The 24,933-nt window shown below is 49.2% G+C and overlaps 2 protein-coding genes across 21 annotated transcripts in view; one reads left to right on the top strand and one right to left on the bottom strand.

The window, feature by feature from the left end:
- The window catches only part of GATB (glutamyl-tRNA amidotransferase subunit B), a 77,059-nt gene extending 74,720 nt beyond the window's left edge, over positions 1-2,339 (top strand). For 3 of the 4 annotated variants that reach the window (XM_004315290.4, XM_073805512.1, XM_033857293.2), the window contains one exon: positions 72-2,339. In XM_004315290.4, the coding sequence (XP_004315338.2) occupies positions 72-200 (129 nt within the window). In that variant the 3' untranslated portion in view covers positions 201-2,339. The remainder of the gene's footprint in view (positions 1-71) is intronic. The other variant, XR_012332139.1, reaches the window with a different exon arrangement.
- FHIP1A (FHF complex subunit HOOK interacting protein 1A) overlaps positions 728-24,933 on the bottom strand; it is a 277,537-nt gene continuing 253,331 nt past the window's right edge. For 15 of the 17 annotated variants that reach the window (XM_073805502.1, XM_073805510.1, XM_073805511.1 and 12 more), the window contains 4 exons: positions 21,220-22,479; positions 14,398-14,576; positions 14,003-14,141; positions 7,137-8,214 (listed from right to left, as the gene is read on the bottom strand). In XM_073805502.1, coding sequence (XP_073661603.1) covers positions 7,955-8,214; positions 14,003-14,141; positions 14,398-14,576; positions 21,220-22,479 — 1,838 coding nt within the window. In that variant the 3' untranslated portion in view covers positions 7,137-7,954. Of the gene's footprint in view, positions 6,246-7,136; positions 8,215-14,002; positions 14,142-14,397; positions 14,577-21,219; positions 22,480-24,933 lie in introns of those variants that run through there. The other 2 variants (XM_073805506.1, XM_033857285.2) reach the window with 2 other exon arrangements.

Here is a 24,933-nt window from a genome sequence, read left to right on the forward strand (position 1 = left end):
AACGTAAACTTGATTTAAGATTTTTAGGCGAGAGCCTCTATTTTCTCCTCTAAAATAATCTGTCTTTAAAGGTCACGGATGTAAAGAAGGGAAACCCCAGGGCCATAAACAAACTGATCGGGTTGGTCCGAAGAGCGACTCTTGGCCGAGCAGATCCAACGGTGATAAAGGAGGTGCTGGAGAGGCAGCTGTCGTCGTGACGGGTTCGGGTCCCCCTGCCACGGCCGGGCTGGAGCCTGTGCGCTGACGTCCTAGGCCCCAGCCAGACGCCCCGCCTGCTGTGCCTTGAGGTGCAACCTCCACGCAGACCAGGCCTGGCGCCGTTGCTTCATCGACATCACACGCTTCCGGGGGAGGTGCAGCAGTGGTGAGAAACAGCACGTCCTAGTGCGCAGTGACGCCGAGCTCAGTGCCACATGCTGTTTCAGATACTGTCACCACCCTAGGAAAACGTTTCATTCCGCAGGTCCCTCAACAAATATTTTTAAGCACGTGCTAAGGGCCGGGCGTTGTTCCAGGTGCTGGGGATTAGCAATGATGAAGAGAGGCCGTGATCTGGATGCAGTATTTTGTTTGCGGCGCTCTCATTAGTCTTAGTACCAGGAATGTATTCTCCCATCCACTGAGTAAAAGTGATATTGCCCATTCAATGCCCAGGGATCCCAGAAGGCAGAGGTCTGAGAATAAATGATTTATTTATTTTTTTGGTAAAAAAAGACAACAGAAGTTTTCAAATAAATTTAATGAATAAAATTTATACTGAAACATCACATAAAAAATTAACTTACACGTCGAAGATTGTGCAGTGGACAAACCCCCCTCCCCACCCTCAGACCGAAAAGTTTTAAAAGGCGAAAAAAAAGCTATAACATTAAACTGATTTGTTTTGCCTGGAAAGAATAAGATGGTAAGCTAGTCAATCAAAATCTTGACCTTTAATGGTAACTGTGGTACAGTTAACAGTAGTCCATGGAGGCTGCGTTGCCCTCACCCCTGTTCTCGTGGCAATAATACTATTTCTCTGTCACACTGGGGCACCCCTTTGTTCACTGCACGCCTTTGTTCCCTCTGACTCACAACACTAAAGACCAGTTTTGCAAGTGCTGTTTTTTAAAAGCGCATGTCAAATAAACTGTGACATAAAAGAAAATCATTGGAGGCCCTGATTTTACACTGAATTCTCTCTTGTACTAAGAAGAGCACAAACACTTCCGTCATGAACGGTGCTCCAGTGGTAGCTGGGGACCCGGAGAAGAGTCACCAACTTAGCAGCTCATGGTTCCTGGTTGCAGACGATCGCTCAGGACTTCCCTAAGTAGGAGTAAAGAGAGGACTGCCCCTCTTCCCAGCCAGAAAAGCAGGGACCAGTCATCTGGCTTATTTCAGACAAGCATGAAGAGGTAAGGTTTTTTAAAAAACTAACTTTTTTAAAAATGAGTGACTTAGAAGTGTTAAGAGAATACGGTACGTTACATCACCCAGGAAACCGCGTGCCCCTCGCGCATCCCGCTGCAGTACTGAAAACTCCTGGGCCTGACAGTAAAACATTTTCATAAAACCTCTTTTCGAGAGAGAAAGGCAGAGCCAGTTCCCACCCCCCACCCCGTGGCTCCTGAGTCTGGAATCTGGCGGGATCATGATTTTGTAAGAAATGATAAGATTCAGTTTTGTTTTACAAACTCCATTTTCACCAGAGGTCTGGCTTCTTGGTCATCAACCCTTACAGAAAGCACTGGACGATCTTTCCAGACAATTTTAAATCAAGGGCTTACTTAAGTGGGGTCTGGGAGGGGCGGGGACAGCCAGATGAAGGCCATTTACCAACAATATCACGTCATATGTAAACCGTCTTATGGACTGATCATTTCGGGAGAAAAATGCCATTGCTGGGGTCGGAGGTAGAGGGAGGGCGAAGTGGGTAAAGGGGGTCAACTATGTGGTGGCAGACAGAAACTCAGCCTTTGATGGTGAATACACTGTAGTGTATGGAGAAGTCAAAATATAATGTTATACACGTGAAACATGTAATGTTATAAACCAGTTACCTCAACACACAAAAAAGCACTGGATCTTTACAATGCTAACTCATCCAGCTCTGACAATTGCCTGTTGTCTTGAAGGCCCACTTCTGAAATCCTAAAAATGAGATTGTGTTGTTGTAACTGCTCATAGAAAGAAAAAAACATACCAAAGCACGGCTCAGATATCTTACCTGGAACCTGACTAGATATTCAAAATACATGTTTATCTAACACCCTAAGAAATTCACAAAGTATGGCTCTACTTGTAACTGGGCTTCAGTGAAATACAATTTTAAATACATTTTTGCGTGATTGTGAGTTTAGTCTGGTTCTCTGTTTGCTATTCAGGGGGAAATCTCATTGAGATGTATGAGTTGGCACCACAGGTGAAGCCAGTGCCATCTGTCACTGGAGCCCGCACACCTGGAGGCTGGGAGGGCAACGTGCTGGAAGACTGGCTCCCCCGGGTGCCCTGTGGCTTGAGGAGGAGGTTGGTTGATCGGCTGGTTCTGGGGGGAGGGGAGGGGTGGCAGCCGCAGCACTCGGCATGCTACCTGGCACGGGATCCGTTTTTAGCAAAAGTTCATTAAGTTTATAAAGCAAAATTAATGGACAACCTGTTGTGGGAGTCCCTCTGTATGAGGGGTGGCTGCTGCCATCCGCTAGGCTTTTAAACTCTGGGTCTAGGAAGGAGCTCTTGACTCTGTCCAGGCTTATGCATCAAGGTGAACTTCTGTTCCCATCTTTTAAGATGTAGACAACCCAGGGGAAAAAACGTGTCATTATTTATACCAAGTTAAGGGTGTTTTTAGCTGAGCTCCCTCCATCCCTTCTTTTTGGTAATTATGGCTAATCTGGAAGAAGGCTATGAATTGTTTTCAAGTAAACACTCTCCTAGAGCTTTGCGTTGGTTGGTTAGTTCAATATATAGCTTACGGCCAGGACCCACAATCCATATTGTATTTTTCAGGTCTATTGAATTTAGCCACATAATTTCAAGGATTCCACATAGGACTATTTGAAAAAAACGACTAGCTCTATATGAAAGGCCATGTTATTTTACCCACCACCAAAAGCAGCATGGAAATGGCTGTCACGCCTCTTCAGTAGATTTTAGACAAATTGCATTTGTGGATTATTTGTGAACAGAGCGGACCCTCGATGGTGAGATGGAAACCGCTGATTGAAATCCTCTCTTGTTGTCTCCCTTCGTCAGACGTCTTAGCAAAAATCATTTAAGTAATATTGTCAACACCAAATAATCTCTTTTAAAATATCTGCAGGGCAAAATGGTACCTCGTTACAGGTGGGCCTTTTCTAGACTTGTCCCAGTAAAAAGTCAGCTGCTGCCCTAAGAAGCACAGACTTCTGCAGCCTCAGCTCCGTGAAATGCACAATCTGGCCTAAGAGCTGCCATAACCCTTGTCAGGTTCGGAAAGCACACAGTAAATCCAAGGCTCCCCAAAGATGCCTGAGATATGTATGGGACGCATGCGGGCACACCCTACTGGCGACCTTGTCCCTTGTGTGGGTGACAGGAACAAACTTCACAGTGATGACAGACAGGGAGGGGCGTTCCCAGCTAAAATCGGCCCCTGTCTTAGGATTCCAAGTGCAGAGGCCAAAGAACTTTGCCCCTGTCCCTCTGGTCCCTACAAAGCCTCAACAAAAACCTTTCACTGAAGCCCCCGTTTATCCAGTTCATGAGCTGCCAGGAAGATCTGTCCTCCAAAACAAGTAATGGCCTAATAAACGCCTGAACATAGAGAGGATTTACTGAGGCAAAATTATCCCGAAAACAATGCTCAGTCTTTTGAGAGCTCTTTCTAAAGCGTTAGTTTATGACGATCATTCAAAAAGGAAAAAAAAAGTCAACTCCATTTTCTTAAAATGTTTCCTCCGTGATGTGATTTAAGAAATGGAGTATAAACCGGTTTGACAGTGTTCTGTCTTAAGCTGTTATCTGATGGAGAATGAGTGTTGTGTGATTTACAGTCTGATGGCTGAAGCGAGAAGGGGCCGAGAATATCTTCTTAACGACTTAAAGCGTTGTGGCCTCAGCTACAGAGGGCTGCTGTTCAGGAAGAGCTAATACCCCAAAGCTGGCTGGGACGTGAGGGGAGCCACGAATTACCCCGGCCTGGCCAGTGACTCGAAGTAGCACATGCAGTAATAGCTGTCCCGCAATAAAGTGTTTCATAAAAATGGCCAAGGGTGCCAGCCATTTCAGTAAATACACGGCTGGTAGTTAGCAATTACATTGACCCATCCCTGCGTGAGAGCTGGGTGTGCGCTGCAGACATTCACCGTCACACCGGTGACACGTCCCACCCCCGCCAGGGCCGCACTTCCCAAGGAGAGCAGCCCAGGCACACTGACCCACGTTCAGAACGGGCAGCCTACCCACAACCCCAAACCTCTGAACACAGCTGGAAACCCACCCACACTGACCCTGGCAACCAGGCTGATTCCGAGACATCAAAAATGACTTTCAACCCCGAGTACCATGGGCTGCCCAAAATGAACAGGTAACCTGAACAGTCACGTATCCTGTCTCTAGATTCTACTCATAAGAGGATGCTCTCCTGACAACATCCTGGAGCCAGGATGTCTTAATGGACTGAAAATCAACAACTGCATCAGACCTAAGTAAAAGCCACTTGATGAGGAAAAGGTACCCCTGAGGACCCGCGGAAGAAGTGAATGCATCCTCCCTACACGTGACAGAGGCATCGATTCCAACCCCAGCTCGTCAAAGTATTTTACTAAGTCAAGTGGGGACCATGTCACAATTCCTCTAAATACCAGGGAAGGAAAGGAAGTACCTACTAATAAAACCACATCTCTGATTGGTTACTCCAGCATTCCCATTTCATGTCTGGGAATCTGTAATTCACTTCATAAAACTGTATTTTAGGCTAAACTCGACCTGGAATCGCTTTGAAATTTTAAAAACAAACATTTTTAAACATTTGGCCACTTCCAAAAATCAGTTTTAAGTATCCCAGTGCTCTCCTATATTTTGAAGCACAAAATCCACTCTACCTAGAACTTGACATCAGACTCTGAGTTATGAATCAAGGTGAAGGATGTGCTCCAGGAACCCGTGACTCACCTCCGCTGCCCGGGGCCACCAAGCTCGACACAGCGACGCCAACCTCAGGGGCTGCACCAAAGCCCGTGTCCAGTGAGTCCTGGGGGCCTGTCGCATACAAAGGCATCCACGCACTGGCACATTTTAAAGCATGCCAAGTATCGTTCAAAATCCTTCCCCAAACTCATCGCAAAAGAGATTTCTAAGGGTGTCACCTATTTATGACTAGAACATTCTACTTCATTACCGAGACTTTTCCCATCAAGGAATTCCCATCGCCACCCCCTGCTGTTCAGTATCTTCCTATCTGCCTAGATCAATGTTCATTCCTCCAAACCCCCCAGGATTTGTTCTTCTCCTATTTTAGCTTCCGGTTTCTGCTGTGTTCCCTCTCACATGTCCACACCACCCCCAAACCATCCTTAACCTAACCCACCTGGCTGTTCCCCTCAACTGCATGGGTTCACCAGTTCCCTAGAATATATTTCCAGGCCCATTTTCTGACTTCATTTTGAGAAACGCTGGACTCAGTACTCTGGTGGAGGGCTGCAGTGGTTTCAGAAACCGGAACCAGCGTCCACCTCCAAATAGGTTGGGTTGTCATGTGGGTTTGCTACCAGCACCCCACCATGGGAGTTAGTTAGTTAATTTTCCTGCCTCTCACCCCACACCGGTCATCTCTGTCCTCCTTTAAAGCAAATCTCCTTTTTTTAATAAGTACCTACTTAAAAAAATACTCTTTCCCAGAAGATGCCTTCCACAAAGGGGACTGTGGTTTTCTATAATAGAGCAACATGGACTCAAGGAGAAGAATCGACACCATCACCAGATAATGGAGAGACGTGGAAATCAGACCAGAAAGCTGAAGAATACGGCTCTCAGACGTGACTTTAGCTTCCTATATACCTGGTGAGTCCAAACTGGAAGATACATACTTGTGCAAAGCAAAGTTGGAGGATAATACATTACAGCTGAAACTCATCTTCTGTTCCTTTCTCTCCATCTCTGAGCCACTGACTTTTCCAGTAGAGACACTTACGCAAGTGCAAGTGGATGTCGGGAAGCCAGGAGCAGGCCAGTCCGCTGGGCCTCGCACATTCTGGCTGCTGCACCGCAGCCGGGCAAACCATCTTTCAAGACAGACAAGTTTGAAGTCAGAAATGTACAACGAATCACTATCTGGTTCCTTGCCTAGACTTGCAAGCACCGCGAAGCGGGACTCCTGAGAGCCACCCAGCCCCAGCCAGAGCTCCTGAGGCTTCATTCCAGGACTGGCTCACTCGCTTCAAGATCCCTGAAACACAAAAGGCAGCCTCGGCTCTGCAGCGTCTCAGATGTGCTTCTCTCCTCCACGCCCTTCCTGTACTAGGGCCTGATTGATTAAAACCAAACCAGTGCTCCTGAGGCACCACCACCAGCCCTGTGACCACCCCCGGGGCTCAGCAAGATGCCCACAGAAAGAACAGAGACCCGGGGCTTCCAACTTCCTTCCAAACCGGGTGTGTGTGTGGGGGCGGGGGGCGGTCACCCTGCTTATGTGCTTCTCACCTGCCCACAGTACAGGAGAGTGGAATCTAATATCCATGAATATCAGTCGTCTATTGTCTCGTGCTTTTTTAGCCCACAATTATTTTGTGTGTTTGCCCCTCTCTCTGTGGTAGGAAGACCATGGCTCTAAGTATAATTACACCTGGCAGAGCAGGCTGCAGAGCAGAGAGGCACTAATACATCAATCACGGTGGGGCCTTGTGATGAACCCCATGACTCAGAAGGCAGCGTTTCTGTGTGGAGTGAGGCCCCAGCAGGCACTTGGCTTGGCGGGGCTCCCCGCGACCTGTTTGCCTTTGCATCCTGGTTCCCTAAGTGGCTGTACAGTTCCTGTTTCTCTACAAAGTGCAACATATTAGAAAAAGCAAACAGATTTTAAAATAATTACCAAGGTTTGTACAGATTGTATTTAGTTTACTTTTATCCTTTCCCCCACACCATACCCCTCCAAAAAAACCCACTATGAGACAGTGTCACAGATGAACCAGTTTGTTGTTCATAAAACACTTAAAAAAATAATGATGGCTGTCTTCTTACATAAGCATATACCACGCTTTGTTCACACCGATCAAAGTCCTAAAAGCCAAAGTAACATTTTGCATAGGCATAGTTCATCTTGTGCAAATCTTACTAAAGTAAGGCTATTTTCAGTGTTTAGGTAGTGATATACTGAGCAAAGAAAGCTCTCGAGCAACAAGAACGTTTCCCTGCATTCCAAATTCTCTCCAACTACATCTGACTTCCCAGGCAGAGAGCTGAGACCAGTGGATTTGCCTGCGCTGTAAGGCAACACGTGTTGGGCGGAATACAAGTCTTGGAAGTAAAATGCAAAGGGACGGATGCTGTGTGCTTGTGTGACGGAGGCAAGAAGGGCTCCATCTTTATTCTTCTCAATAAGAAGACGGAAGCCACGACGCAGAAGGCCACAGGGGCAGGTGTGCGTTCTTACGTGCTGTTAAAGGGCCTTCTGAGGTGGGCACCTCCAGAAATCACTGCCTCCCGGTGTTCGCTGGGTGTGATCTAAGCTGCAAGCTGAGTGACTCCGAGGGATGGGAGAATAAGGACCAAGAACTCTGAGGAGGAAAAACTGAGCCAAGACTTAGATTCTAGGGGGTACAAGGTGGGAAGATCCGGCTGGGGAGAGGAGGCGCACAGAAAACCCCCCTCCCCCACGTATCAAGTATCGTCAGGAAGTCTCAAAGTAGAGGTGTCTGTAAGCAGCTTTGCATTTAACGTTCAGTCACGGCACTAAAACCTTAAAAAAACAAGAACCTCTATTTGAAAAAAAAAGCTAACAGTAGCTGTCATCCGAGTCGCCCAGGATCTTGCAGCAGAGAATGGAGTGTTCCTGGGCCAAGGCAGCCAGTTCCTTCAGGAACTCGGGGAAGAGGGCGGCCGCCAGCATGGTGTCCCGCACGGGCGGGGGCAGGCTGGGGGGCACCCCGGCCACCTTGGCTCTGTTTGTCAGGAAGGGCTGAAGCACTCGTGGGGGGCCATCCAGAAAACTCCGGCCGCTCCCTGTCCTGGAGGCGTCCTGAACGGGATCTGAAACTAGAAGGAAGACAGCCATGGTGATTCCCCAGAGCCCTTCCCGCCCACCCCTTAAATGAAGTGTGTGTGTTGTGGGGGTGTGGAGTGGAGTGTCTCGTGCGGGTTCAGCTCCCGCTCTGACTGGAGTCTCAAGGCACGGCCCCCAGTCCCCCCCTCACACCACTCTGAGACACACGGATCTGCCCAGATCAGCTCCAGCACTGGGCATGTGACATGAGAGTTTGATCCCAAATCCTGTAGGAGGGCCTTCATGTAGAAACTGTGGCAAGAATATAGGTTTATCAAGAACCCTCCCCGCCCAGGGCCTGGCGAGGGGGGAGAAGGAAAAAGGCACGTCCTGCGGCCGCGTCAACCAAGTGAGGACACGGGTCACTGCGACGGTTATTTAGGGGCCTCCCAGGGTCGGGGTGACCGTCCGCCCTTTGCCAGCTGAGCCCTGACCACCCGGCAGAGCTGCCGGAGGCCACCTGGGTTACACATGCCACGCCCTGCCGTCTGCAGCCCGGGCTCCGGCCTCCTGGGCTCCCTGCTGATCCCCAGCCCCTTCTGGCCAGGACTTCCAGCCTTTGTGGAGAATAGAATGGAAGAAGGCTTTTAAAGGCTGGAAATAACGGAGAGGAAGCTGGGTGCTGATAAGACCAGACTGGGAACTTCCCGCCACCGTGGGCAGCTCGTGGCAGCAAGTGGCTTGGACCTTCCATTCAAGGAAGGTTTCCAGGAGTTTCGATTTCAGTTTCAAAAATGTAGGTCTAAGATGATATGAACCAAACTTCAACATACCCAAGTGATTTGCATTTTCATATCAAATCAGTTTTACCAATTAAAATGGTTCAACTTTCCCAACTATTTAATTCCTGAAGCTCTCCGGCCTTCACATTGACAGGAATTATTTATGCCGCCTTCTGCCCCCGACTCAAACAGACTCATTACTCCTTATAAATCATTATATTCAAGCTCTTCATTATTTTGGCTGCTTTTTAGAATTCAGTCCCATTTTTCAACACTCTTCTCAGAGTGTCGCGTAACTGTGGTACTAAAAATTCTTGACATTTATAGTACTTTCCACATCTCACTACTATCGTCGTTAGTGTTAAAAAAAAAAAAACTTCCGCTTTACTGCTTCAAATATCCTTTTAGATTAAAGCTTATCACAGTTCATGCCATAAAGAACTGGAGAAGTTGTTGAGAATCTGCTGCTACCTTTCAGCAGAAACTCACAATATGTCTTGACAACAGAATGAGGACGAAAGTGTTGACCTCCCTGAGCACACTGCCACGCTTGGGGGACCACGCCTGAGTACCTCCACCCCAGCCCTCCAGCACTGCGGCACCCGGCTCTCCAAAGGGCCCGGCGAGGCTCACTGAGGAAGCTGGGCTGATGCCGCGGGGGATGGGACACTCCGGGCACCAGCCCCAGAGCCACACTGCTCGTGCTGGTTCCCCCACCTGGCATTCCCTTGCCCGTGTCTGCACACCTAAACCTCACCAGGCTTAGACTCTGCCACTTACTGGCTGAGCGACACCAGGCAAGTTGCTTTACCTCTCTGTGTTTAATGTCCTCATCTGTCAAAATCTCATGGCTGTAAGGATTAAGTGAGTCAATAGGTATGATGTACACAAGGACCTCTTGGTAAGTGTCAGCCATCACACCACCGTCAATTCAGCCGTCACTGACTTTACAGACCACTCCCGTTTCCTGCCCTGGAAGTGATCCCCTGCTCTAGCCTCCCACTCATTTTATTTACCAACTGGGGCTTGCAGTGCCCTTCAGACTTGCGTCGCTGTTTATGCTCTTTCTCCTCAACCAGACTTCCAGGTTTCTGAGAGCTGAGCCCCTAAACGACATGTCCCTCATGGCCCCTAACACGCTTCCTCATCCACAGAAGAAGCTAATAAACGTTTGCTGAATGAACGAGGGAAGGGACCGACCAACGTCAGGTCCTCCCTATACCTGATCTTACTGGAGCTGGTTCATTTCCTCATCTCCGTCTTCCTCTTTCAAATTCACTCCTCTTTTCCCCCAGAAGGGCTTTTGTGGATCATTTATCCAGCTCGATCCAGGAATTTAAAAAGCGTCATCGCTTAGGCTCATTTACCTAGCTTGAATCTAAGAATCAACACTGTCTTGGCTAATGAAGGCAGGCGGGCGCCCAGGGAGGGAGACGGAGGGCCAGCAGGGAAGTCCTGGCGGTGGTTCTGTCCCGTCAGCGTGGGACTGGCCCTTCCGTGAGTCAGACTCAACTCAAAAACAAGGAGACCCGAGTTATGGTCCCTACCTGGCAACTGGCTAATCATATAACGTCTCAGTTTCCTTTTCCACAAGAAGGAGATAATACCTACCTGGTCCCCTTCTAGAATTAGAGATCAGTGAAAGGACTCTGAATACAGCTAAATACTAGAAAATACCACCTCTGTGGTTTGAGGGGAAAATGAAAAGACTGGCAAGTAGCTGAGCCTCAGAGACCAATAGTGTCAAGAGTGACAATGTGACAGGAGCACAGAAAGTCCACGCGGACTTCTCCTTCTTTTGGAAGCGTTAGGCTGGTTTCACCAGGGCCTGCGTGACGGAGCAGCTCGGGCTGCGGGCGTCCATCGTAAAAGGGCCCAGGGCACGGCTGCAGCGCCCGGAGCAGAGGCAGGGAGGAGGGAAATATAAGTAAACGTCAGAACTGGGAGTGGTTTCCTGAAACGTTGCCCTGGGTCTGAAAAGCCACAACAAAGGGTTTTCAAGATACTACTGGGAACACTTGAGAAGTTAGGAGAGAAATCCGTTCCCCCTCACCTCCCTGTCAGCGGCATCAGACAAGGCACACAGCGCACGGACGTGGACACCCCAGTATGTGGCCTCTTACAGGATTCTAGTCACTCATTGCTCTGTGTCCCGGTGAGAATAGGGCTCCCAGATTCATCTCATTTATAGGCAATCACATCACACGCAAGGCTTCAGCTTTGTACAAGGGGACGGAGACCTTCGTCATTCTGTGAGTTGAGAGATTTTTGAAGTTGAGGGGAGGGTGTCACTTTGCTAACCCGAACGAAGTTAGGAGGTTAATCTGAAAAATTCCATCAAACAGAAGTCTTCGATCCTGAGAGTAGCTTCCTACAAGTCAATGTCCCCTGAGAGTCACAGACCTTGGGAATCACCCGCCACAGCTGCCTAATTGACCACCTTACGCAGTGGGAACAAGACCCCCCTGGGCACGTATCTGGCAGCTGCCACCATCAGTCTGAGGCCAGGACAGAGCACAAGGCATGCTCACCTGGAGCGTGCAGGTCAAGGAGGCTGGTCAGGGTGTGTAGGCACCCGAGCTCAGTGATCCTGGCTGACCACCCGGGCCTCTAACTTCAGCTTCCTTCTATGAAAATGAAGCTAACAGTACCTGTCTTGCCCATTGCACAGTGCTGTTTGAAAAGTAAAACTGTCGGGGAAAGCACTTTACAAACTGCAAGATACAAGTGAAGACCAAGCCCAGAGTGCAGTGTGGGGAACGCAAGTCACCTTCTGTCTGGAAGACTGCAAGAACTGCCATAATCCCTTGCAGCTCTTCCCATCAAGAGGTGGGGGGTCTGCTTCACTCCTGCACCTGGGCTGACCAGTGGCTTGGCCAACAGAATACAGCAGAATCGACCCGGTGGAGTCCCAAGCTGGTGCCTCAAGAGACTGCGTGTGCTCACGCTCTCACTCTTGCAACCCTACAGCCATGAAGCCGCCAAGCCAGGGCTAACCTTCTGGATGACGAGAAACGCAGACCCCCATCACCACAGCCAGCAGCCACCCCCGTGAGCCGGGCCATCCCAGATGCCCAGCCGCCCGCTGACGGCAGCCCCCGAGCGAGTCCTGCCAGCATCAGCCATGCCCGCCCGGGCCAGCAGATCACCCGGGCAACCACACAGACTCATGAGCACACATGATGGCTTTGTCTTGAGCCCCTGAGCTTTTGTGGTGGTCTGTTACGCGCAAAAGCTAGCTGAGGCACCGTCTCTCCCAGGGTGAGTCACACAGCGTGCCCCCTGCTCAGAAGGGACAAGCCAACAGGCCGACTGTACACGGGGCTAGGAGACGCCACGTGGGGCCTGCAGGCCACCTTCCCACAGACGTGGGCACTCCTCCCCTCCAGAGATGGCCCACCTGCTCTCATCCAGGGCCAAGGCTAGAAGCTGCCCCTCATTTCACCAGTGGCACAGGGCCCCCCTTTCTTTCAAAGTGTGCCTTGCGGTGTCCTAATGCCCTTCACACCCTGAGTCCTACAGCCAGAAAGGACTCGAGAGATGGAAGACAAACCCTTCACTTAAGAGTCGAGGAGAGACTTCCCTGGTGGCACAGTGGTTAAGAATCCGCCTGCCAATGCAGGGGACACGGGTTCGAGCCCTGGTCCGGGAAGATCCCACATGCCACGGAGCAACTAAGCCTGTGCACCACAACTACTGAGCTCGCGTGCCACAGCTACTGAAGCCCACGCACCTAGAGCCCGTGCTCTGCGACAAGAGAAGCCACTGAATGAGAAGCCCGCACACCGCAACGAAGGGTAGCCCCTGCTCGATGCAACTAGAGAAAGTCTACACACAGCAGTGAAGACCCAATGCAGCCAAAAATAAATAAATAAAATTAAAAATTAAAAAAAAAAAGGCTTCCCGGGTGGCGCAGTGGTTGAGAGTCTGCCTGCCAATGCAGGGGACGCGGGTTTGTGCCCCAGTCCAGGAAGATCCCACATGCCGCGGAGCGGCTGGGCCCGTGAGCCATGGCCTCTGAACCTGCGCGTCCGCAGCCTGTGCTCCGCAATGGGAGAGGCCACAACAGTGAGAGGCCCGTGTACCGCAAAAAAAAAAAAAAAAAAAAAAGTCGAGGAGCACGAGGCCCAGTGAGGCCAAGTGACCGAGATCAAACAGCTACACAGAGGCAAGGTCATGCCTTCACAGGGCTGGGGTTTTTTCAGCTTCCCTCAAAGGTTTAACACTGCCCCGAGTTACACTTCTGCCTCTCACTCCAAATCGTGTTTCCGATCACATGCTTTAGCCCCGGACCAAGAGCCCTGCTCTCTCCACTGTTCACCTGCCACAAAGAAGCCTGGCTCGTCCAGGGGAGATGAGCAAAAGCCAGCGCAATGTGGGCTGTTCCCTGGCTTGCCCTCTCACCAAGGCTGAGGCCACAGCTCAGGAGACAACTGGCGTCAAACCTGCGCCAGCAGAGCCCACCCGAGGCCAGGCAGCCCCGTCCCCAGGCCTGGCCGCCGGCAGGGTCCTCAGGCTCCGGTCGGCCGCCACCCCACGCCCCACGCCCACTTGGCCAGGCCTCCTGAGCCGATGGAAGGCGCGCTCAGGAGGGCTAAGGGGTGCCTAAACTTTACTGCTTCTTACTGCTCCAAGGGAGTGGGTTTTACCTTCCAGAGCCTAAAGCACATTCATTTGGGGCCCGAGAGTATCTGAAAACATAATAAAGAGAACGGATGCCCTCCTCAGGGTAGGACCGGCCAAAACACGGCTCAGGGTGTGCACATACCGCTCCCTTCTGGCCCACACGTGCTAAGTTATTTATTCTAGCGGCAGTCCCCACATCACTCCTGCCCTGCACTACTCGGTTAGGAACGCAAGTGCCCCGCTAGACCCTCCAAACTGGGACCAGGCCGGGTGCGGGCAGGGTAGACTTTGCTTTGGGTTTAAGGACGCTCAGGGGAGGCTCTTCCCTGCTGCTTAAAAATGGAAATCTATTGAGATGCTTTTAGGGTCCAGGAGCTGAGGCAGCACCTGTGACTCCACGTCGGGAAGCTGGGGAAAGGGAAGAGCGGCTGACCTTTGGTGGGTGCCTCAGGGCTCGGGTCGGACAGGTCCACGCGGAAGAGCAGGTACTGCTGGGCTTGGATGAGGAGGCTGGGGAAGTCTCTCTCCCCAGAGGCGAACTGCTCGATCTTGTTCTTCACAGATGCGAGGACCTGTCAAAAGCAGCACTAATGACGCTACCGCCTCAGCACAGACTTCCACCCTGCATCAGGACATCTGTCAGGCAGAGGCCCCGCCGCAGGGTTTTAACTGCCTGGGTGTTCTGGGGAGGACCCTCTCGAAACGTCAAACCAAACGAAGCTTCTAAAGCTTCGCAGTTTGTCTAGACAAATCAACACAACCAGCATAACAGGTAACAGAAGGGGCAGGAGAGCAAATGGATGAGAACGGGGCGGGGCGGGGCGGTACCTGGTAGAGGGAGCGCACGCTGGGCTGGAAGACCATGTTGGTGTTGAGCAGGAAGGAGCGCAGGAGGGGCTGCGGGTAGCTGGCCAGCTGCGTGATGATGCCGATGAGCAGCAGATTCACGTGCAGAGAGTTCTCCAGCATGTTCTCCAGCTTGGACAGGACCACGCTGATGAACGGGCCTGTGGAAGGACACGAGGCTTCAGGGCCGGCTGCGGACACGGGCCATCTGTCCCGAAAACCAAGGAGCCGCCGGGGCCACCGGGTGCAGCCGACGCGGCCAGGTCGCCTCCTGCCTCAAAACCAAACCACAAGACACACCACCGCCACGAAAAGAAAGCAGAAACACGGGCGTGGTAGCTAGTATTTTGACTCCCAGAGCAGTTTTAATACTTTGAAAATTATCATAGACCTTTAAAAAAACCAGATGACCAATAATTTAATTTTTAAAATCAAAATATACTTTTCATACTATTTCTGTATCTCCTGGGGCTGTCAGTGCTCAAAAACATGGCATTCATCATCCCGCGATGCTGTGTGCTGTAGGGCGTCATGCAAACATTAGAGGCCATTAAAAGTTTTAGGGCTTCCCTGGTGGCGCAGTGGTTGGGAGTCCGCCTGCCGATGAAGGGGACGTGGGTTCGTGCCCTGGTCCGGGAAGATCCCACATGCCACGGAGCGGCTGGGCCCGTGAGCCATGGCCGCTGAGCCTGCAGGTCCGGAGCCTGTGCTCCGCAACGGGAGAGGCCACAACAGTGAGAGGCCCATGTACCGCAAAAAAAAAAAAAAGTTTTAGTAACAAAAAAATCTTCATGTCGTTAAAGAATAGCAAACACATACAACTATGTTTACCAAACAGCAGCACTGTGAACGGGGGACTGTCTGTCCCCCAAAAGCACCTGAGAAAGACTCTGTCTTGTCAGTGTCACAATGTGGAAGAACCAGAAGAAGAGAAGATGAGAGATAAAGGTGGGCTTGGCTGTAATTTTAGAGCCATGCTTTAATTTTCAGGGGGAGGTGCGGATGAGAGAGAGGGAAGGGACTCAGTTTGGAGAGCTGGAGTTTGGTGTGTCCTAGGCTCCTTAAACAAGAAAATCCCTATCACTATAAAAGCAGTTTGTAAAAAAACAATAGGCAAAAAGAAGCTGTGACTAATCTGGGCCACTAGAAAAATAATATGCTTTCTGTTTGTGTTCACTGAAGACAGGGAACATCCAGGCAATAAATCTGGCATTACTAAAACTACTTGAAGATGTTTTCCATTTTCACCATAAAAGTGGTCCATTACACAAAATCAATGAGAATTTTCTATTTCCCCCAGTGGAGCTATTGATGATGTCACTAAACCATGGCATATTTATGACAAAAGCACATAACCCTTGATAAATAAGCATGTCTTATGAAGATTTCACCAACATTAATATGAGTTTAGCAAAAACATACTTCATCACAAGATGCTTCATTCAGAAGCCTTGGTTAGCGGAAGAGTTAAACCCTTTTTGTAAGAAAGCAGAAGCTGTCTGTGAGAAATGGGAACAGCAAACCACACCTGCAAGTAACAGGATAATGGCAATATTCCCGGTGCCACAAGCACAGAGGATGTCTTCTTAGGGGCCTGGGAACTCAGAAGAGACACTTTCCCTTTGTGTGTTGAGATTAGCCCCAACTTCCCCATCCTTGGGGGTCGGGGACAGAGCTCCTGAGTCACTTTCCATGACAGGAGGTCAATGAATTCTTTGAATAGGGAGCCCTTGCTTAAAACTGGGAGAGTTTGCCAAACACATTCGGAAACTCTGGACTGGAACCCCATTTTGAAAGCAACTTGATGGGGTTCCATCAAGAACCCCGAAAATGTCACCGGTAGCTCTTCTTAATTCTAGTCTTCCAGGCAGACAGGGGAAGGCTGCTGCTGTCCTCACTCCTCCACCCCAGACCCGGGCTTTCCCCGCAGTCCCTGGGGCTCAACATCTATTTCCTTCCAGAGGAGTAGAGACAGGTGAATCAGGTGATACTTGGGTGGAAAGAGTCTCCTATAAAACCTGTCTCCTTAGTGGAGCCCTCAGCTTCTCTGCCATAGGCCCAGACTAGAGCTGGCCTCACCTGGCCATCCTACAAAAACGAAAGCTGCACGGTGCAGAGGCAGGGGACAAAGTCTACAGTCCATCACTACTGAGAGGGAGGAAAAAACCCAGCCTGCCCCCGCGCCCTGTGAGTCAGGGTCATCGCTGTCTCGCTTGAACGACAGAATATTAGGTCAAGGTCAGCCGATTGTCATTATAATCCACTAACAACATTAATTACAGCTTCTTAGGCGTGTGCAGTAAGAAACATATATTAAACACTTTCAAGTTCCTGTTTTATTCTTAGTTGCTTTCTAGCACTCAAAAAAACCTCCTTAGCAAAATGCAGTTGCTAGGGGAAACTGGCAAGCAGCTGAAAACGAGAAAAGTCAGCTACAATTCAGAAAGCTACAGGTGTGGGGGGGTGACGCCGGGTGTATTTTTTCCCCTTTTCTTCCAGGAAGACAGATAACTTCTGCACCTATAAAATACTGAATTTTCAGAACAACTAATACTATGGCGTTTCCTTCTCTCCCCTCAAGCCCTCTTTTCCCTGCCTCGGTGGCCCCCCACCCCAGCTCCCAGACTCCGAGGGGAGCTGCCATCACCCTGCACCTCAGCTCTGCAGAGTCCACCCTGGAACATCTCCCAAACGTGGACCGCCACCTCCCCTGCCAGAACTGCCTGACGCCAGAGACGCCTCATTTCTTGTCTGGACTTCAGCAACGGTTTTTCTATTTTAATAAAGACTAAAATGATTTAAAATTTCTCTGCTTCAAGCAGTATAAGAATATAAAGAACAGGCCTCCTCCCTGGAGGTAACCCATGTTAACAGATCCAAGTGTATTCTTCCAGAAATGTTTCACATACGTAATAAGTACTAATAACTGAATTATCATTCAGAACATTTATTAATCACTTATTATGTGCCAGGCAGTGTTCTAAGCACTCTTAAAGTATCAACTTACTTAAATATTCACAACAACCCTACAAAGTGTGCTTATTATTTATCCACATTTAAAGATGACCAGAATGCCAAGTGCACAGTTAGTAAATGGAGTCACAATTTTAATTCAGACCATCTGTTTCCAGTGCCAGGACTCTTAACTGACACACTATCTTGCCTCCCAGGGTGTGTGTGTGTGTGTGTGTGTGTGTGTATGTGTGTATGTGTGTGTGTGTATCTCCTGGTATTTTTTTTTAAACAAATGATAAAATGACAACACTGTCTACACACCGTTCAGTCCCTTGCTTTTCCACTGCACAACAGCTCCCAGAGACCGTCCCACATCAGCACACACAGAACTGTCTCATTCATTCACAAGATATTTGGTTGCCATGGGTGTTGCATTAGCAAAACAGTCCCCTACTGGTGGACATATAGGTTATTTCTAGTCTCTTTCTATTATAAACAACACTGCAATGAACATCTTTGTGTACACATCTCAGCACATCCATGTGAGCACAGCTGTGAAAATGTTCCTAGAAACATTATTACTGATGCATTTCAAATCCTGATATGATGACAAGTCTCTTACTTTGATCTTCCTGGCACCAACCTCTCCTCACTCCAGTGCTCTCTCCCCACTCTCCAAGGCTGGCCTTTCCAAACACGGATCTGGTCACATCATTCGCCAACTCTGATAATTCCAGGGCATCTTCAGTGCCAGGAGCACAAGGCCCCCATTCCTCAGCGTGGCCCAAAGGCCCTCCTGGGCCGGCATCAACCAATTTTGTGGCTTCCTCTCTACCCCCCAAGACCCATGCCTTGTCACCCCCATGTGCTGTCAGGCTCCTTTTCCTTGCCTGTTGTTTCCTCTGCCTGGACTGTCATTCTCAGCTCCTTTTACCCAGAAGCTTCTGTTCACTGTGCCCCTCCTCTGTGAAGCCTTTCCCACTCCTCACACAGGGCTCCCACAGGATTTGGATACAATGACTAACACATTTCTCACTAAGAGAGTATAGTTCTTTATTGACGTCTCTTCTGAAAGTCTACAAATCCCTTCATTTTTGTGTCCTTAGTACCCAGCACATAACCTGCCAACTATTAGGGGATCAATAAAAGATTGCTGACTTCATGAATAAATAAAATTAATTAGATAAATGAAATGCAATGCTTTGATTTTGCTGAGAAGCAAATTCTTTTCAGTGGAAATCAGGATTCCACGGAGAGAGGGAAGTTAAGCAAATGCTGCAGAACAAACTCAGAAGTTTAGACACTACAAAGTTCACAAACGTGGAAAGAGAAAAGACGTTTCCTGAAGCTGTGTACAAGCTTCAAAGGAGGAAACAGGCAACGTTTTAGTTAAAATTACCTATACGTACCCAAATCTCAGGTTATGTTTTGGCGGTGTTCAGGTGTATCATATTCAAAATATTGATGTTATTTTATAGGTGGTGTATTAGCTTTTTTTTGCCCTAAGCTATACTTTATTTCCTCAATTTGCATATTGCCCAGGAATGAAGCTCCTTGTATAGGCTGGCATTCTAAAGAACAATCTTCATTAGCAGTGGGTAGTCCTGACGTCTTGGAGAACACCGCAGACAAAGTAGGATTACTGCTGGGGGAGAGTAAATGGGGCAGCCCTAGGGCAGAGTTGGGACTGAGCTAGGCTACTCTGCCCTCTTCCTCCCACCAAGCTCTCCCCACCCTCCCCTTATCAACTGGGAAGAGCCAGATTATCTAATCCTTTTTACTTATGATTGACTGATTGAATTTTAATTAAAACCCATTCACACTGAAATGTTATCTCAGCTAGACCTCAAGCCTTTTAATTGTGGAATTAAAAGCTTTCTCCCTGTTTAAATAAATTTTCAGGCATCCGTAAACAGATGAATAAAAGTTGGAGGAGGGCGGAAGAGCTCCTTGAGATCACGTTAAGCCTGCCTGGCTGGACTGGAAGATGCTGTGACTTCGTGTATTTTGGGTGATCCAAGGAGGCGGGAGCATGATCTCCACCCACCGAGCTGCCCCCTGCTGGCCAGGGAAGGACAAGCCTCAGCTGAGGCTGCTGGAGGCTGCCTGTGGTAACAGTCATGACACGGCCCACCACCCCAGCTCAGGATCACATTTGGTCCTCCCCGAGTTAGGGCACCAAGGCCACATGGCTGGAAGCACCAGAGCCAGGAGTCCCCACAGGCGTGACTGCAAGGCCAGTCTGTCCCGCTGAGATGTTGGCTCCTTAAGACCCTCTCCTCTAACTGAACACCATTCAGGGGTCCCACCCCAGCTGTCCCTGAGCCTGAGGACCCCTCCTCTGTGCCAGGTCCCTCTGTACCACGATTTGCAGATTTCAGATTTTGTAACAGAGCAGGACCCTGTGGGGCCTTCCCAGGACAGACCCCCTCCCCCCACCCCCGCCATGTCCTCCACCTGCCTCTTGCCTGCAGAAAAACTTTAGCCAAAGAATAAATTTAATCAGAGAAATGAGAAACTAAAAAAGCAAAGGAAAATAGTCAAGCAAGACAAAATAATAACAGTCTAGCCATGAAACCAAGTCAAGGCCCTTTAGTTCCTCCTCAAGGGCTGTAGAGAATATTCTGAGCCATATCCTTTGAGCTGTTTTGTAGATACTGAAACCCTCACCAGGTGGAAGAAGTGAACTACACGATGACCTGACTGTATCCCTGACATAAGCTGCTGCAGTTCTAAGAACTGGCCTCAGAGAAATGGGAACAAACCGACCCTGGAACTGAAGACTAACTGTACTTAAAACAATCAAGATGACACTGATCAGACCACTGCGTGACTCATTTCAAGATGACTGTCAGAGCTGACGGTGCTGTTTCTGCAGGGAGCCCCTCCCTCCGCCTATACACCCCGAAGCTCCCCTTTAAAAGCTCTTGCCCCCTGATCGGCAGTGGGGAATTGGCTTTTGGACACGAGTCCACCTTCTTCCCGGGTTGCCGGCCTCCTGAATACAGCAATCTTTCTTTTCCTACCGACAAGTACTGGCTTTGAAGCTGCGAGCAGCCAAACCTGAGTTCAGTGACAATTTTACTTGGGTAACAATTTAATGATAATAATTCTATCATAATTCCTAACCTCACTCCACTTACCTGATACCCCATCCTACCCCTTTGCCTCGTCCGCGATTTCTACCTGCTGTTAGGGGTTTATCACTGGAACACAGCCACTCTTTAGCACAGTGATGAGTGTATGTGGGTCTACTCTACTTATTTTTGGATGAAGATTTTGTGATTAACTGAAATGAGCTCCCAGGCCCAGGCAAAGGCACGACTAACCCCAGTGGCCTCTGCTGTGTGTACACAGCCACATTGATTCAAGGGGTATTCTGAGTACCTACTATGTGCTCTCTCCACTGTTCAGCACCAGGGATAGAGCAGAACAAGCCAACACCTGTGCCCTCAGGAAGCACACATGCCAGTGGGGGAAACTGTAATTTTTTTTAAATACACATAAAAGCAAATGCTAAGGAGAAAAATAAATTAGGCTAGAGGAAATGAGGCTATTAAATGATGAGACTGGATTTCTTGTGTGGTTTAGTCAGTCCTACTACTTTACCAAAGGCATATCAAGGGAAGTTACTCAACGGCAAAATGTAACCTCTAATTTGCTGGGGGGGAAAAAAACAAACGACAGAATAAGATAAAAATAAAACCACCCCTCCCTGCTGCTTACAAAAACGTTCCACCCCTCCGGCAGGTAAACTGATAGCGCTCCTTACCTGCACCGTCCTCACTCTCCGGGTGCAATACGTACACGCGCTTTCAAAAGCAGAAACCACAAAGCAATTAGCGTCACCTGTGAATGGGGTGCTCTGAGTCCTCGCGGGACGGTGACCGGCACAGGCAGCCTCATCTCTCGCTCCAAACGGGGACGGCGGGGTCTCTGCGGCAGGAGCCTCAGCTATGAAAGAGTCAAAGTCATCCCCCTCCCCTTCTGGTTCCTTCTTCCCCTCTTCTTCTTCTCCTTTGCTCTCATTTTCCTCCTCTTCGGGCTCCTTTGTAAGAAGCAACGGGTCAGGAGAGGAGAAATTCTGCTCCATCAAGCCCTCGGTGCTGGAATCCAGTTCCTTAATGATTTGGTCATAGTGGGCAATGAAATCTTCACCCTCGGGGTTAGCCACTGTCAGGCGTGCACCGTGCTCTGCCTCGGGGTTGGGGGCCGCTAACTCGGGGCTTGACTCCAGGGCGACTTCGGGCTCGTTCTCTCCTTCTGGTTCCTTGGACACACCGTGAAACACGTCCGAATCGTCCCTACCATGTTCCTCCTCTGAATCTGTCTCTGGCTGAGGGCCGGGCAGGGGGCCGTTGCTCACGGGGGGACCCTGGACCTGGGTCTGGGCTTGGGCTGGGGGCCTCGCGGCATCCTCCCGTGAACCGCTGGTGTCCTCTGCATCCTTCTCAGCACACAACCTGTACACCATCACGTCATCCTGGAAGTCGGACTCTTCGATGTAGGCCCCTTTGAAGAGCAGGATGGCGTTCTTCTTCATCTCCTGGATGTGTCTGGGAGGATCCACGGGGGCCGGGGGGCCCGAGTTCTCTGCATCCTCATACGGCGCAGGGCAGCCCCCACCCACCCCCGAGGAGATCCCGGTGTCGTAGCTGTCGTCCCACTCCAGCTCCGTGTGGCTCTTCTCCTTTCCGGGAGCCAGCTGGGGCCCCGTCGTCCCGGGGACCTGCTGCGGGAGGCTGAGCACAGGGTAGGTGGCGCTGGGAGCCCTCTCCTCGGGCGGGCCCAGCAGAGCCGGGCAAAGCGCCTCGGGGTCGGGGGAGTCTCCATCGTATAGGGCGGACCACACGTGGCAATCCCTTATGCAGCGGAGGATGTTGGTGTGGGCCTCCCAGAGGTACTGCAGGTAGCTGATGTCCAAGGCTTTGCCGTACTCCACGATGCAGGCCGACGGTGAGAACGCCTCGGGGGGCAGCTGCTCCGAGGGCCCTGCCCCGGGAGACACACAAGTCAGAACCGGGCAGGGGGACACAGGCAATGGATGGGAATGCGACTCATCCGGCTGCCAAGGCTTTGTCCCACCAGCTACTTTGGTTCTAATAATTTCTGATTAAATGATTTCCAAACAATAAAAAAAAGTTACATTTTAATAGGGAAAAATAAGAATAGAAACTCTATCCTCATAGAACATACAAACCAATCTGGCTGGTCAGATACCGGCCATCACCAACAGAAGGCTGTTACTTGGTATCAGTCTTCAGAGAAACGTGAGCTAATGAAGGCAACCTCTCAAGTCGTTGGGAGTGAGACAGGCTGGGACCTGGGACCCTTTGCTGCAGTGCTGCAGTGCTTGCACCTGGACACACCTCTCCTCAAGCAACAAAATACAGAGAAACTGTATGGGACTAAAACTAACTGCGTGCATGCGCAGTTGGGGCAAATTCTGGACCCAAAAGATACAAAGAGAGCAAAAAACCCAACTGCCACTTTTGAAGAGCCTGGAGCAAAAACAGGGTGTCGGGAGCAACAGCAGAGTACTGCGCATGCCCCCTGCACACACCACCACCTAAGGGGTGGGCGAAACACCTAAGCCAGCCCTCCTGCCTGACCCCTGGACCCGCACTTACCCTCACCCCGTATAAGGAGCAAGCTGGGCCTCCACTCAGGGAGCCAGCCAGCAAGGGAATCTGTTGTTTGCTCTCGCTCCCGCCCGTGCTCCAGCAGGGGACCCAATAAAGCCTCGCCTGATTTTCTTGTCTGGCCTCTAGTCAACTTCTATTGATTGGGGAAGGCCAAGATCCCTGGTCGGTAACAGGAGGATTAAGTTAGGTAATATATCCAATATAGTACCTGCCACTGAGTAGGCAATTAAGAAGCTTTTTACTTTAACTCTAAAGTGGAAAGCCTATATAATCCATGAATTTGGGAAACAGATTTTCTCTAGAAAACCCTGGGTTTTTCGAAAAGACTGTTCATTCATTCTGCCTTCCTGGGAATTATTGGGAATTATATGTACCAAACAGTGACTTAAGATAAAGTCATATTCACTCCCAAAATAGCCCTTTTAACCTAAGAATGCTACCCTGACTACCTTTGATGTTAAAAGCTCTCAACCGTGTAACTGAAACAGGTATGAAGACATCTGCATTTAAGTTTACATTTTCCTTTAGGGAAAAAAAAAGAGAACTCAGACAAGGGAAAACACAAACTCTACCATTTCTTAAACATCTACTACATGGCAGGCGCTTTCTCAGTCAGTGCTATCTAATTTAATCCTCACAACAACCCTACATGGAGAGACTATTTTCTCCATTTACAGATGAAGAAATTTAGGCTCAGAGACAATGATCACCCAACGAGTCAGTGGCAGAGCCAGAAATCAAGCAAAAGTTGTCTTACGTCAACCTCTCTCCTTTTTTCGTTCGATGCCACACCTTTCAACCCTATTCATTGTCTAAATCTCTACCTGACTGGGCCACAAGTGAACCTTTAAGAATACACATTTTCACGTCGTTAGGGTGGACATAATCCATGTTTTACAGCTCTACTTTTAAAAGTTTACCTCTTATCCACTTTGACTACTGATAATATTTATTTAGCACTTACTACATACTAGGTAGTTTTCTAACAGCTTTGTATGTCCTACATCACTTATTCTTGGAACAACCCTTTGAGGAACGCAGAAGAGGAAAAAATCTTAGAAAGATCAAGTAGGTTGCCCAAGGAAGGAGCAGAGCTGAGATTCAGAATCCTAGCTCTTAACTACTGCACAAAAATCACATTATCTATCTACCCACCTACCTACCTGTGTGACCACCTATCCATCAGGGCACTTAGCCACCGTTAAGGCAACCTCAGAGAGAGGAGAGCGGAAAGAAATGGAATTTGGAATCAGAGGACCTGTGTCCTCTGTGTAACCTTAAATAAGTCAATGCCTCACTCTGAGTCTATTTCTTCATCTATAAAATGGGAATACTGTCTTCAAAGGATTAAATGTGATAACACAGGGAAAGAACGTGGCAAGTTGCAGGCACTCAGCCATCATATGTTTAACCTGAAATTTGAATTCTGCAGAAAGGTCAGCCACAGACTCATTCTTAAAACAACTTTTTTAGTAAACAAAAAAGACATCAATTTTTAACTACGCTTTTAAAAATGACAGTTGGGTAGGAAAATATAAGATACGCATATAGTTTACCTAACAGGAAAATATACTGAAAGTACAGCTTGTTACACTGCCACATAAAGCATTAACTTCCACGATACACTGTATCTTTATTTACAAACTAAGAATCAGTAAGACAACCTTAATTTCTAAGAATTGCATTTATACCAAATATGCTGATATTTTCTTAGTCAAGTAGCTCAGCTCTTAGACAAAATACTTTTTATCAAAGAGGACTAGAGCTGGGTGGACAGAATGACACTGTTTGGGGGGATATCAGAATATAGATTGGAAACACGGAAGTCAGCACGAGGCCAGGACCATTTCCTAGTGGTCACAGGATAGGCAGACCCCTCCTGAGCTGAAGCAGCCTTCTGACCACCAAAGACACACAA

The sequence above is a fragment of the Tursiops truncatus genome, chromosome 5 (genome assembly GCF_011762595.2).
Source record: "Tursiops truncatus isolate mTurTru1 chromosome 5, mTurTru1.mat.Y, whole genome shotgun sequence".
In the NCBI taxonomy this organism is placed as follows: Eukaryota; Metazoa; Chordata; class Mammalia; order Artiodactyla; family Delphinidae; genus Tursiops; species Tursiops truncatus.